The sequence below is a fragment of the Alligator sinensis genome, unplaced genomic scaffold (assembly GCF_000455745.1).
Source record: "Alligator sinensis unplaced genomic scaffold, ASM45574v1 scaffold132_1, whole genome shotgun sequence".
Lineage (NCBI taxonomy): Eukaryota > Metazoa > Chordata > Crocodylia > Alligatoridae > Alligator > Alligator sinensis.
The window spans coordinates 273,914-286,866 of NW_005842776.1; the positions used below are offsets into that span (position 1 = coordinate 273,914).

The window sequence follows — 12,953 nt, forward strand, 5'->3', positions numbered from 1 at the left end:
ACGCACAGGTGGGCCCGGCCCCCCTCCCCGGGGCTGGGACCCCCCCCTTTGAAGCCCCGCCCCCTATTTAATTCCTAGTTGCTTTCTCTGCACCGTGCGGTAGAGGAAGTAAATAAGGATCTGTGACTTACTGGAACTGCTCAGGCCCTAAATCCGGGGTGGGCGCAATGCAGCCCACGGGGCCCCTAAAAAATGTAGAAAACGAATATATACCTGCCCCCGGCTGCCGGTCGTGAGGCCCTCGATGGCTTGCTGCGCCTCTGAGCGGCCCTCGGCCCGAAATAATTGCCTGCCCCTGTGCTAAATGGTGGGGGCTGCACGGGAGAGAGGAAGGGGAGATGCGGGTCCATCTCCCTTCCAGCCTGCGTGGCACAAACGGGGCACGATGGACTATGGTCTGACCCGGTAAATGGCAGTTCTTACGAACGGCCTGTCAGAGAAATATTTATTTAAAAAGCCTATCGTGTGCGGAGATTCTGCATCGATCCTTTTTCCCCAGTGTTTTCGGCCGGGTTGGATTCCTCCGGGAATTTACTCAATACGGTTTATGCTGTTTTTAAGAACAGTTGAGGCAAATGGTTGTATAGGATGCTTTAGCAGGGGGTTGTACTAGGTGTGATCTTTCATCCTCGTCCGTGATTCCACGATACGGTTCTGCATTAAGAAAAGAGTCACTGAAAGCGTGCCTCCGTCGCAGTTCCTGAGCTTGATGTTTGTGTTTTTAACAGTATGGCTGGGATCACTCAGTTCACAAAAGGAAAAGACTCCCCCCTGTGAAAAGGTCTCTGGTGTACTACCTGAAAGGTAGAGAAGTCAGGATGCAGAATGAATCCAGCTACCACCGTCTGTTGCATGGATATGCAGCCCAGCAGCTCCCCAGTCTCCTGAAAGAGAGAGAATTTCATCTAGGGACCCTTAATAAAGTTTTTGCATCTCAGTGGCTGAACCATCGGCAAGTGGTGTGTGGGACAAAATGCAACACAGTAAGCATGATCTTTTTTTTTTGTTTTTGTTTCCTCTAACGTCTGACAGAACTGTTTTCCCCTGCTCTTGCATATCACCGTGAACATTAAATGTAGATTGCAGAAGGAGGTTTTGGGAAGTAGCTGGACGTAAAGTCAACTCGTTACCTCATTCTCAATAGCTATTTATACTGTGCTCATCTCTTGTAACTGAGCGCTGTGCGAATTGACATAGGTACAAGAGTAATGGCCTATACGTCGATCCAACCCCTCTTTCCATTAAAAGGAGGTTGGGGGGTGGAAACTAAACAAAACTTGGAGATACTTGACCTTCAATTCAGTCCTTAGGATGGTAGGTTTATGCTTACGAAGGGTTTTTGAACCCGAAAGCTTGCTTAATAACTATTCTCCAACCATTTGGGTTGGTCTAAAAAAAGATATCAAATTCACCCAAGGAACCTTGTCTGCTTATTGTAAGCTTTTTGCAAAAGATGGCTCCCTGGCTCTGTCCTAACACAACCCCATCTCCATTGGTCAATAGTCTCATTCTTGAACAAGTTGTATGTACCTTACTGTGCTGATGGCTTTTAAAAGGACACTGTAAAGGTAAAATCTTCCATGTAAGCCGCAAAGTTTCTTCAGCTTTGTTATTAAGGCCATAAAATGTTAAAGCTGAACTTTGGGGGGGAAAAAAGATTCACTGGTTTTTTTTGTTGTTTTTCTTCACTTGCTTTCAGTCTTGGAACAGAATGACATTCACAAGCTAGATCACTAATTATGCTCACTTCTAATAAAGGGGCATATTTCTAAGTCCTTGTTGCTGCAGTGTTTGATTTCAGACACAGCGAGGAAATGTTGAAATATAGTTCTAGGTAAATAAAACCACAACTGCGCTTTTTTTTTTTTTTTTTGTTCCTGTTGGACAAAATCCTGTCTCTGTTAAACCTGACAGCGAAACTCCCCTTGATTAAAACAACCAGGAATTTGTGCATGAGGCTTTCTGTGACTTAGTGGAAAAATAAAAGCTAGGCTTTATTTATACTGATGGTAAGGTAAACTTCTGAATAAAATGACAGGTGCCGGATGAAGCTGGCAGATGAAACGGTGCCAAATCATCTAGGCTGGATGGCATATTAGAAGCTGATTTTATTTTCTCCTGTTTTTTTGCTTAAAGGCTTTGGAGAAAAATGAGGAAATTGCACTTGACTGTTCTTCATGGGTAGGAGTGGTATTTCCCCATTTTAAAATAGTCCTATTTTAACATTAAAAGAATAGACCTTTTACAGTTTGGCATATAATAACTGTTATTGAGAGTTAGTGGCCACCAATATGTAGAGTTTTTATTTATAACTGAAATTAACTTTTGAGCTGAGTCTGGTGATGCTCCGGGCATGTTATATTTTCCTGAGCCTGTAGACTGAGCGTCTCTGCTGGGAAAGTTTATGAATGAGATGTGCAGAAACATGGCAGACTCAAAATTTTGCCTTATCATTTCAAAAAGAAACTTGGAACATTTATATTGCCATCACAGAGAGAGAGAGATAAATGGGCTGTTGCCTAGTTAAGCAACCTTTGTGGAAAACTGTTTCTAACTTGACCATTCCAGCAGCAAAGGGGGAATCAACATGACTTCTGTACCCGTTCTCCATATGCCTCTGTAAGTGTGAACTCTTGAGTCTGATTCAGACCTTTGAATGCCTGATATTCGAACAGAGGCAGTATCCTTTATTAAAAGATGTATACTATTAAAAAAGTAATAAAAGTCTTACTACTGAAAAATTCAGGAAAGGGAGGTTCCTACAACTGCTTTAGCTTAACCATGTTGTTCGAGTTTACCTTTTATATGTGTATTTAATGCATAAGATTTTATGCCATGCATTTTGTTAGAAACCAGAGAGAGAGAACCATCTGAGCCAAATTAACAATTTTAATTCGGCAAGGATGTTAAATTGTGCTATTTCTTGGTATAAATCTGGAGTTAACATCATTAACTTCAACACTACAGTGGAATTCCCCTTGTTTACCCTGGATCAACAAACATTTGACTAATAGCATTTACTTTTAATCAGAGGTTAAGCATGTCACCAGCTGCATTTTTGTGTTTAATATGCAAGTTGCCTTTAGCTATATCATATGAACATTTTGAAAACTTTTCCGTTAACCATAAAAAGAAGAGACACGAATGTACTGTTACAGTTTTGACTTTACTTTTGATGAATCCACATGGTACTTGATCGGTCGTTTTACAAGCACTGTAAAAAGAATATAGACGGCTTTTAAGAAGAGCTGATTTTTATACCGTGTCAATGATGTAATGTGCTTATATAATTCTCTCTGCCCTCAGTTTTTCGGGTGTTTTTTTCCTCTTAAAAATGTCCCTGTATGCTTTCTTCTGCACATCTGGGAGCTGGATTATTGTCCTAGATGTTGTGGATTTCACAATTGGCAAACATTTTATAAATGAAGTGTTTGTCTTTGGCAGAAATGATTGATAACTAATGTGTGCGCATCTTGGTGTAGCTCTCTGCTGAAATTTAAAAATGGCAAGAGGCCCGGGCTTCCCTGGGGCAGGTTCTTGTTCGTCATACGTAGGACTAGCACCATGGGGCCTGTAGGTGTCGGTGCAATACAAGCAATGACTTACAGCCGGCAACTTCTCTTCACCCAAAGCACTGAGATGTATTTATTTATTTTTGCATATCTGCCAGAAAGCAATGTGAAATGTAGGCATATCCAGCCTTTTATGCATCTGAGGGGCGTCTCTCCTCTTCAGCCTTTAACTCGGGAAAGACTTCTCCTTAAAATAAAAACTGGGATTGATTGTTTTGCAACTTCCTGTTGTTGTAGCAGTGCTGTGGTCAAAACTCATCCTTGAATACACCAAATTGTTCCAATTATAAGTCAACCCTATGTTTTTTACTTTTTGGGGGGGAGGGAAGGGGAAGAGACAGCATTTTCCCTCTAAATACAAGTTGATGGCTAAAAATAAAATCCAAACTCAAAAAATCTTTCAAGAGATCAAATAACCACAGAAAGGACCCAAAGGGTTAAATGGCCTGAAAATACTAAAATAAAAATTCTGCTGAAAATGTCTCTCTTTATTCTGTGCTGAGAATGCAAAGGTGGAGTTTGTTGGGGGCTCAACTATAGGTTGGTCTGTATAGTCATTGAGTGCCGGGTTTTTTTTTTTTTGCCCTTTTTGGGAGGAATAGTGAACTTCATATGCTGTTTTGGTTAAACCTAAAGGAGGTGATGGGTTGAGGCAGGCAAATACTAGAGCTGTTAGGGTCACTTCATTTCTACAAGGTGCTCGCTGGTGGTTGACTTGCCTCTACCAGAGGAAGGCAGTTTTTCTGAGCATTAGATTGCATCTTGTAACCCTGCAGGCCTTGACTAAAGCTCACTTGATGGAGATTTTTAAAAGCCTTGTCACGCAAGGCTTCCACTTGCCCATCTTTCAGTTGCTATTGGTAAATTATACGGTGACAGTTTCTTGTACCTGAGGAGCCAGGTGTCTTTTTCTTCTGCATCCCTTGCAATTTGTGTCAACATTTACATGTCCAGCCAACTTCCAGAAATTAAGCATGGTGGTAGAGACCCAAGCAAAGCCAAACCTATTGGGTACTGGGAAGGAGCAAAGAGAATAATGATAGCATAGCTACCGAGCTCCTGGACATGTGCAACTCCAAACCGGAGAGGGAGTTTGTAATGAAACTTGAGTGCCTTGGGACACCCCCTTGAGATAAGGATATGTGGTATCTGGTAACACGCACCTTGTGTTTGAAAGCTAATTTAGATCCTGCTGGTATTGGCTCGGTCTAGATCTTTATCACTCCCATCACCCTGACATAGGACTTTATCACTCCCATCACCCTGATGTAGGACTGATGGAAGTTGCCTCTGCCTGCTTGTGACCTTCTCAAATAATTGTTCCCATGTGTTCTTCCATGTTGCCCCCCTCAGACATGGCTTGGTCTCCCTGTAGTGACCCATGGAGTTTCATTCTTATATTCTTTAGGGCCCATTGGTACTGCAGGACTTGTACGTGGAGATTTAGTGCTGAAGAGGCTGAGATGAGTGCTTATATCTGGTGGGTGGGAGTCATCAGTTTGAGAACATGGCTTTTGTGCAGATATGAAATTGTTGACGAGCAAAGATGAATACATCATTTTAGCTATTACATTTATATTATCATGCCCCTGGAGGGACCTGCTTGTGGACTGGAGTCCATTCTGTTTGGTGCAAAAAGATGGTTCCTTCTCTAAAGAACTTGCCATCTAAGGACGCAAGCCAGAGATGGATGTGGGAGCTTGAGAAAGCCAACTGTTAATGTGACGGGCAGTGGCACTAGCGAACCAGCGTCCTGATGGGGTTTTTTTGTAGGCATTGACACCACAAAGAGATTTAAGGATGCATTTGAAAGAAGAAATGGTAATTTGAGTTGTAAATGCATTTCTGTTCTGGTTTGACAAACTAGCTATTGAGACTCAGTGATTTTTACTTTTTACCAAGTCAGACAGTCTAAGCAGTATATTTAAATACTAAAATGAATGCCTAAAAATTATTTTAGTCTATGCGTAGCTAATAATGTTGGTTCCTAAAAGAACTATATTTGGAATTGCGATGCAAAATTAATGTAATTGGCATCTGTCCTTGTGTGAGGAAAAGGCAATCAGTCTGAGTTTATGCATATTCTCTATGCTGTCTAAATCTAAGTTGGTGCTCATTTTATGAAAGGTGCTTTTAATGAAAGGTGACACTTCAGTACTGATGCAGGCTGAGCCGTGCAGCCGGGGAGGAAGCAGCATGTTGAACTGCTGCCTTCAATACAGGCGAGTGGCGGCAGGGGGTGCCAGTTCTCTGCCTGCAGCACTTCAAGGTGACTCTGAGCCTGACTTCTTTTCCTTTTGCCTGTAACAATGGACACTGTGCTTTCCCTATTTGCCCGTTTTCAGTGTAATTAATGACCTCATGCTGCTGCCTAGCATGTTCCCTAAAACTTTGGAATTTGTTGATGGGACGTTCAAAAGTCCCAGTGAGACTTGGAGGTCTCAGAACAGCAGCAGTGTCTCCTTGTTCCCGAAAGCTTGCAAAGAACTTTGTTCCAACTACGCAGTTGGTCTAATAAAAGATATCGCGTCTACCCAAAGAACCTTGCCTGCCAGTGAGAAATGCAGATTTGTTGAGTAAAGGACTCTGCTTTACTTGGCCAAACACTTCTAGTTTAAAAAAATAAAATAAAATAATTGGATCATGACTTGTCTCTGCCATGCTGGAGCCTCTGTTTTCCTTCGTTGTCCCTGAAAGTCGGGTAAAGAACCAAAGGGGTGAAAAAGACGTGAGGCTGAGTCTTGGGGGATGCGGGTTCAGTTTGTCTCCGCAATACATGACTCATGACTCTGCAAGGCACTTTGTTGTGAAGTGGAAGGAACTCCCTTTCTTCCGTCTTGATTTTTTTTTTTTCTTCAGCTCTTGGAGGCAGACGCGCTCTCTCTTGGGGCCGGGCCACACAACAGTGGTTTGTCATCTGATGTCCAAGGTGGACAGCTAGCTCGACCGGTGTAGTCCCTGCAGTAGATGTTGTTATAGCACCTCATTGCTGGGTAGCAGATGCAGCCATTTCTGTAACGGAGCAATTGGCTGCCTTTTTGATAGGCTCCCCGTACCCTGTGCTGGTGTAATTTGTATTGGTGTAGTCTTCCTCTGATGTTTCCTAGGGTAACTCTCCCCCAGTTTTTAGTAGGCTGCAGTAGTGCAGGGCTGTAAGCTGCCTCCCCTCCCTCCTTTACAGTGATGTCAGTGTGCATTACAAGGTAAATTGTCGTCTATGTAGATCTTTAGTAACTGTCAGGGCCCTAATTGCCAGTGGGGCTTCTAGGCACTAATGTGATACCAACAGTAATAAAGTATGCATTAGGTTAGTAATCCAAGAAAACCCAGCAGGGGTGTGTTAAACGTATCTACAGTGCCTTATCTGTAGCCTGACTACGGTAGCTACAATCGTTAGTACTCCAAGTTCATCTTTGACCCAGGCAGAGTCCCTCCCTTGATCCAGGAGCACTGTAGTCCTCACAGGTTGCACTTCTGCATCGGAGGAGTCGTGGAGGCTACTAGACAGGCAGAACCTCTTAGGGCAGTCGGATTCTTCCCTTGTAAGTGCACAGCTGTCTACAGAGCAAGATGGCTCAGCTTTGTTTCACTTTGTGGGACTAGGTGTGGTGCTCTGGTTTGTGGCACATGGACAAAGCTTTCATGGCCAGATGAAGCTCGCATGACAAGTTACAGCATACCGACCACCAATTAAAAAGCACTTGTGTGGTTAATATTCTCATGCAAGAAGTTAAAGAAACGGATGCACAGATCCCCAGTTCATTGCTTATTGTGATAGTGGTTTTTTTTCAACATAGGATTGTTTCAGCTAAAGGAGACTTACTGAAAGAAGAGTTCTCTTCCTCACCGTAAAGAAAAGAGGAAATAGGTTGTGTAATGTAGCCATTTTAGGATCTTCACCTTCAAGAAAAGGGTTGTTGTAGAGACTGGGTTAAGTATTTGCATGCATACTGTATTTACTCACATGGTGCATGTGGCTTGTCCCTGGAAACAGCTCCCCAAAATTTGGGGTTTGTGCTTAAGAAGGGAAACTGCTTTTCTGCCTGGAATAGAAGCACCCCACTTTGATTCCTGCCGACAGCAGCAGTGGCATTTTTATTCAGGCAGCCAAGATTGTCAGTTGCTTTAATGGCTCATCGTCCTTTGCTCATCAGCCATCTCTCCTTTTTAATGGTCTTGATGTTCCACTAATCAAGCTAACCTTTCTTCTGGGACTTTTGCTGTCTTAGCTACTCCTGCTCTCTTCTCCTATTTCACGTTCTTGCAGAATGTTTAGCTCTTCAAAATTGTAGAGCCAGCCATGAAGACCAGTCTTCAGCAGCAGCTAGCGTTTCAGCTTTTGGGAAAGGGGAAGGTGAGTGAGCTGTAGATGAGGCTCTGTCTCTGCTCTATGCAGCTGTAACTCTAGAAAAATCTTTTCTTCATTCTGCCATCCCAAAAATAAAGTGTTTTATGTGGGGGGGAGGGGGGCGGGGGGGAGAGGAGAGTTGTGAAAAAAGATATGTTCCCCCTCTCCCTGAAGATGTCCCTGGTTCATTTAAGACACTTGTGAAATAATAGGGAACAAGGTCATTTGACTTCTTTATGGTTTAGCTTTACTAACATGCTGTAGTTTGGTTATCTTTAATAAATGTTTAAAAAAAATCCACCAAACCATTTATACTTTAAGTGTTTACTGAAGTGCCTATAACAACTGTAAATGGCTGTCTAACCTCCTACCGCTTGCCCAGTTCCACAACAATGCATTTGTTTTGCTGGCTTTGCGGAAGTTGGTTAATAGTCTTGTTAGTGACAACAGAGCATGCCGTCATTTCCTTCCTACTAGATTGCAAGAAACCAGAAAGGTGTGTAAGCCAGCAGCGTTGTAGTCTGAACACGTCAGCCACATTGCAGACGTATTCGAGGCCTTGTATCTGTGGCACACCCAGGCTATCCTGGTCGTTTTATTCTTAACTCACCATGATGGCCCTTAGAGCGCCCAAATATATTTAATCCCATCACGAAAATAAATGGGCACGTTGCTATAAGATCTTAGAATCTAAATTGGATCCATATCTAAATTGTTAGGTAGTAATTGTAGTGCAATGACAGTAATTGTAGTACAACTTGTGAAAAGCATCCTTGACCTGCAGGAGTGAGAGAGGAAGACCATCAGAACCAACGGAATGGAAGATGGTACCCTTGAGAGAGGAGGGAAAAGTACTATTGCTGTCTTGTGGCAGGAGCAATGACATGCACCTTAAATCACATCAGTTTGGATAAGTGGGAGATAAGGAACAACCTACGCTTGCCCCAAGAGCTGAACAAATGCTTTGTCTCACCTTTGGTTACCTCTTCATCCTGACTGAAGACTCTTGGTGGCATAATGCATGGCACTGAAGACTCGGATATAGAAACTGCCTAATTTGAGGTGAAAGCAAAACTGAGATTGCTTCCAATCACAAAATTGAGGGCCTAGATAGTCTCAGCCCAGCATGTTAAAGGAATAGAATTGCTGCTATTTCAGGTGTCAAACGTGGATATTCACCAGCTCTGGGAGAGTCTCTGCCACTAGAAAATAACTAATTCTGTAAGTATCTTAAAACAAAGCAAAGAGAAAAGAAGTGATCCAGGCAATTACAAGCGTGTTAGCTTGGCTTTGGGGGTCGGTAAGATCTTAAAATGTACCGAAGAAAAGAGTAGTTAAAGATACAGAAGGAAAAGAAAGTAGGACGGAAAAAATCGGTTTATCAGAAGATGATGGTATCAGACTAACTTCATTCTCTGACAAGATAAGTTTTAATAAAGAAGCATAATGCAGTGGACTTAATTTATCTAGATTGAAGTGTGTGATGGGAAATTGTTGACCAGCTGGATATGCTAGAGTTAGAGGTGGGTGACACTTGACTCAAAGGAGGATGGATAGTTCGCTCACTAATCTGACCAGTGAGCAGTCATCAGTGGTGTCTCTGAGATTGAAAATGTCCCCCAGTTTATGAGCATCCACAAATGTCATGAGGACACCGCTAACTCCAGTACAAAGTTTGATTTGAAAAAAATGTTAAACAGGACAGATAATGACACCAGTGTGAAGATAACCAGGTTGTTGTATGAGAAGATTTAGGTAATTGTATGAAATGGAGCAGTTAGCGGTATGAACTGCAACACCATTCACCTAGAGACCAATAACAAGGGCTTAAGCTATAAGATGGGGGCCTCAGACTGGAGTCATCAGAGCAGGATCTAGGAAATCATAGGATGACCATGAACTTCCAGTGCAACGCAGCTTTTAAAAAGAGGGTTCAGAGGGACAAATGATGATGTAAGTCCTGGATAAGACCAGGTAGAGTACTGTGCAGTTCTCATGACAAGTGTTCAAACTTTAAACTGCAGCAAATTGAAAGAGAGGCCACTAGGATGCTGAAGGGAATGGAGACCTTTTATTATGGAAGATGAAAATAAGTCAGCTTGTTTAGTTGGGCAAGGCAGAGGTTGAGAAGGGATATGATCACTTTTTACTAGTATGTATGGCAGTGAACATGAAGGAGAAGACCTTTTTTAGGCTGAATAACAGTGCAGAGACGAGATCAAAGAGCTGCAAACTGGCTAGTGGTCAATTTTGGATTGGGAATTGGAAGATTTCTGAGTGTGGGCAATTACAGGAAAATGGTGGGGTCAAGAAACCTGTCTAGCTTTAAGGTTGAACTGGGTAAGCTGGGTGAACTGGGTTGAAGGGATGGTATGATAGGACAGGGAGTTCTGGCTCACCAGTCAGTGCGTCTGTGTAGTTGTGGTCCCCAGGTTGGGATAGCTTAAGTGTCGTAGAAAGTCTGGTAAGTCTGGGCCTTAGGGCGTTTGCTGTTTTGTTTTTTTTTTTTTCCATTTTGTGCCAAGAACCAATTTTCCACCCCTAGGAATGCTCCTGGCTTCTGATAGTGGATTAGAGTTTTTTTTCCTCCTTCTTAAGCATTGGGATTTTGGCCATTGCAGGGGGAGGGTGTGAGGGATGGCAGGTTGGCTGGAGAGCACTGATGCTTTTACTGGTGCTTAGTGCAAACCCAGCCGTTCCCCGCTAGAAGATCCTTCTCTCTCACTCAGGGTTGTTCAGATTTGCCAGATCTGGAGTTTGGGAGGAATATTTCCATTAGGACAGATTTGGCATTGACCATGGAGGAGATTTGCTTTCCAGGAGAGGGGGCAGTAATCTTTTCCCCCTAGGATTTTCTTAGCATTACTCTGGGTGGGTGTGGGTATGTGCACACGTATGTACTATGGGTTGTGTGCATGTGTGTGCACACATACCCTTCCTTGTTGCACTTGGGGGCATGTAACTGGGTATTCTTGATGTCTTGGAATTCCTTGTAGCTGTGGCAGAGGGTTTGCAGCAATTATTTGGGTGATTTTTTTTTTTTTTTTTCCCCCCCCTTGGGTTCCTGATGGCTTGTAAAAACAGGGAACCGCAGTCAGTGGGCCAAGAGGCCCCTCCCCATCCTCTGTTCCTACGTGTTTTGTCAGTAAGTGGTTGAGGGTGCAGGACCAAAACAAGCAAAGCAGAAGGGTGATGGGACGCATGAACCTTCACACGGTCTCCAGAGTTGTTTTATGTAGATCTAGCATCTCAACCTGCTTCCTAGAGGTACTTATTGAGGGCCCCTAATGCCTTTGCATTACAAAAATGTTAGCCTTTAACCAGCAGGGTCAGGCACCTGTACTTGTGTGCATGTCACAGCTATATGATGTATTGATAGGATGTAGAATCTGAATACCCCTCTGAACCAAAGGTTTTATTCTAAATAAAGTTTCTAGTCCTCTTAGTTGTATAGAGAATCTTCCAAAAGAGAGTCCGTTGACTAAAGTGTCATAAATAGGCACCTCAACAAGGTAGTCTGGAAGAGGAAGTTCACACCTCTCAGAATAACTGGTGGATGTTTGTGGACTCAGGGGAAAAAAAGAGCCCACAAGCATCCACCAGTTATTCTGGGAGGTGTGAACTTCCTCTTCCAGACTACCTAGATGAGGTGCCTATTTGTCTGTGATATACAAGTGTCATAATGAGGGTTGACGGGACCTCAGGAAGTCGCATCTAGTCAACCCCCCTGCTCAAAGCAGGACCAGCCGCAGCTACATCATCCCAGCCGGGGCTTTGTCTACCTGGGTTTTTAAAGCCTCCAAGGATGGAGAGTCCACCACCTCTCTGGGGAGCCTGGTTCAGTGCTTCGTAACCCTCTTTGTGAGAGTTTTTCCTACTAACCAACCTCAACTTCCCTTCCTGCAACTTGAGCCCATTGCTCCTTGTCCTGTATCTGCCCCCACTGAGAACAGCCCAGCTCCATCCTCTGTGCAACCCCCTGCAGGGAGGTGAAGGCTGTTATCAAATGTAAGTGTATGTCTGCATTAGCTAGTTAATTGGAAATAGGAGCTAAAATAAAAAAGGAGGTCTGAAGTGGGTAGTTTCAGCTGGAAAAAAAAATGCAGAAGGAATTGAAGATGGTGCATATAAAAGGAAAAGAGGGACAGACAAATGAGGGTGGAAAGGAAGTAGTAGGTGTCATTCTTGAGTGGTGTTTGAGTGGGACGAAGTACTGATGGTCCTATCACTGCATAAAGTCTGTACCGGACTTGATCTCTGTGCAGAAACCCCTTTGAGAACAGTGGGAGATCTGTGGCTTGGAGGGAGCACTTGGTCCTATGTTCATACCAAAGGCAGATGCCAAACCTGGAATTCGGCTTTTCTCCAAGGAACCAGTTTGAGGCGTCTGGTTTATGCGGGTTTAGATTATAGATTATGGAATAATTAGTTGTATTCAATAGACTAAGAATAACAAACGGTTTTAGATCTATATGTTCTGTTGGTTTGCTGTAGCTGTGTATTACTGAATTTGTTTTGTTAACATAGGTAATCCTCTTCCATTTCTTATTTACCAAAAACCCCAAAACCCCAACATGTAAGTGTAAACTTCTACGTATCCAAAGATGTCTTTGGCTTCCCAATTCTAGAAATGTCCTGCAAAGCAAATGATTTTACAAGGAGGATAAGGAAAATTGTTCTGAAATCTGACTTTTTTTTTTTAAGTTGGTTTAAATAAGTTTTACTATTCTTTCTTTTGTCTTTAATTTAATTTTACAAGGTTTGGATCATAGCTGCTTCATTTTCGGTATACAAGTACAATCAGTTTATACTGTACTTCTTTCTGAATGCATTGGACTTTCAGGTCTCGCAGTCGTCTTCAGCAGCGTCTGTAAGACTGCAAGATTCAAAATAATTTTTCTCTTCAGGTGTTCATATTCATAACACTAGACACAGTTAGTTTCTGTGTTCCCTTTGTACAGCTAGACTTGGCCAGGAATTATGGAGCAATGTGTGATCTCTTTGAAAATTGTCCATTTGTTAAAAACTAAAAC

General features: G+C 42.8%; 1 protein-coding gene across 1 annotated transcript in view; it reads left to right on the forward strand.

Moving 5' to 3' along the window:
* The first annotated feature begins 711 nt into the window (after positions 1 to 711).
* DCAF12 (DDB1 and CUL4 associated factor 12) overlaps positions 712 to 12,953 on the forward strand; it is a 36,357-nt gene continuing 24,115 nt past the window's right edge. The window contains exon 1 of the mRNA XM_025216947.1: positions 712 to 983. Within this exon, the coding sequence (XP_025072732.1) occupies positions 819 to 983 (165 nt within the window). The 5' untranslated portion in view covers positions 712 to 818. The remainder of the gene's footprint in view (positions 984 to 12,953) is intronic.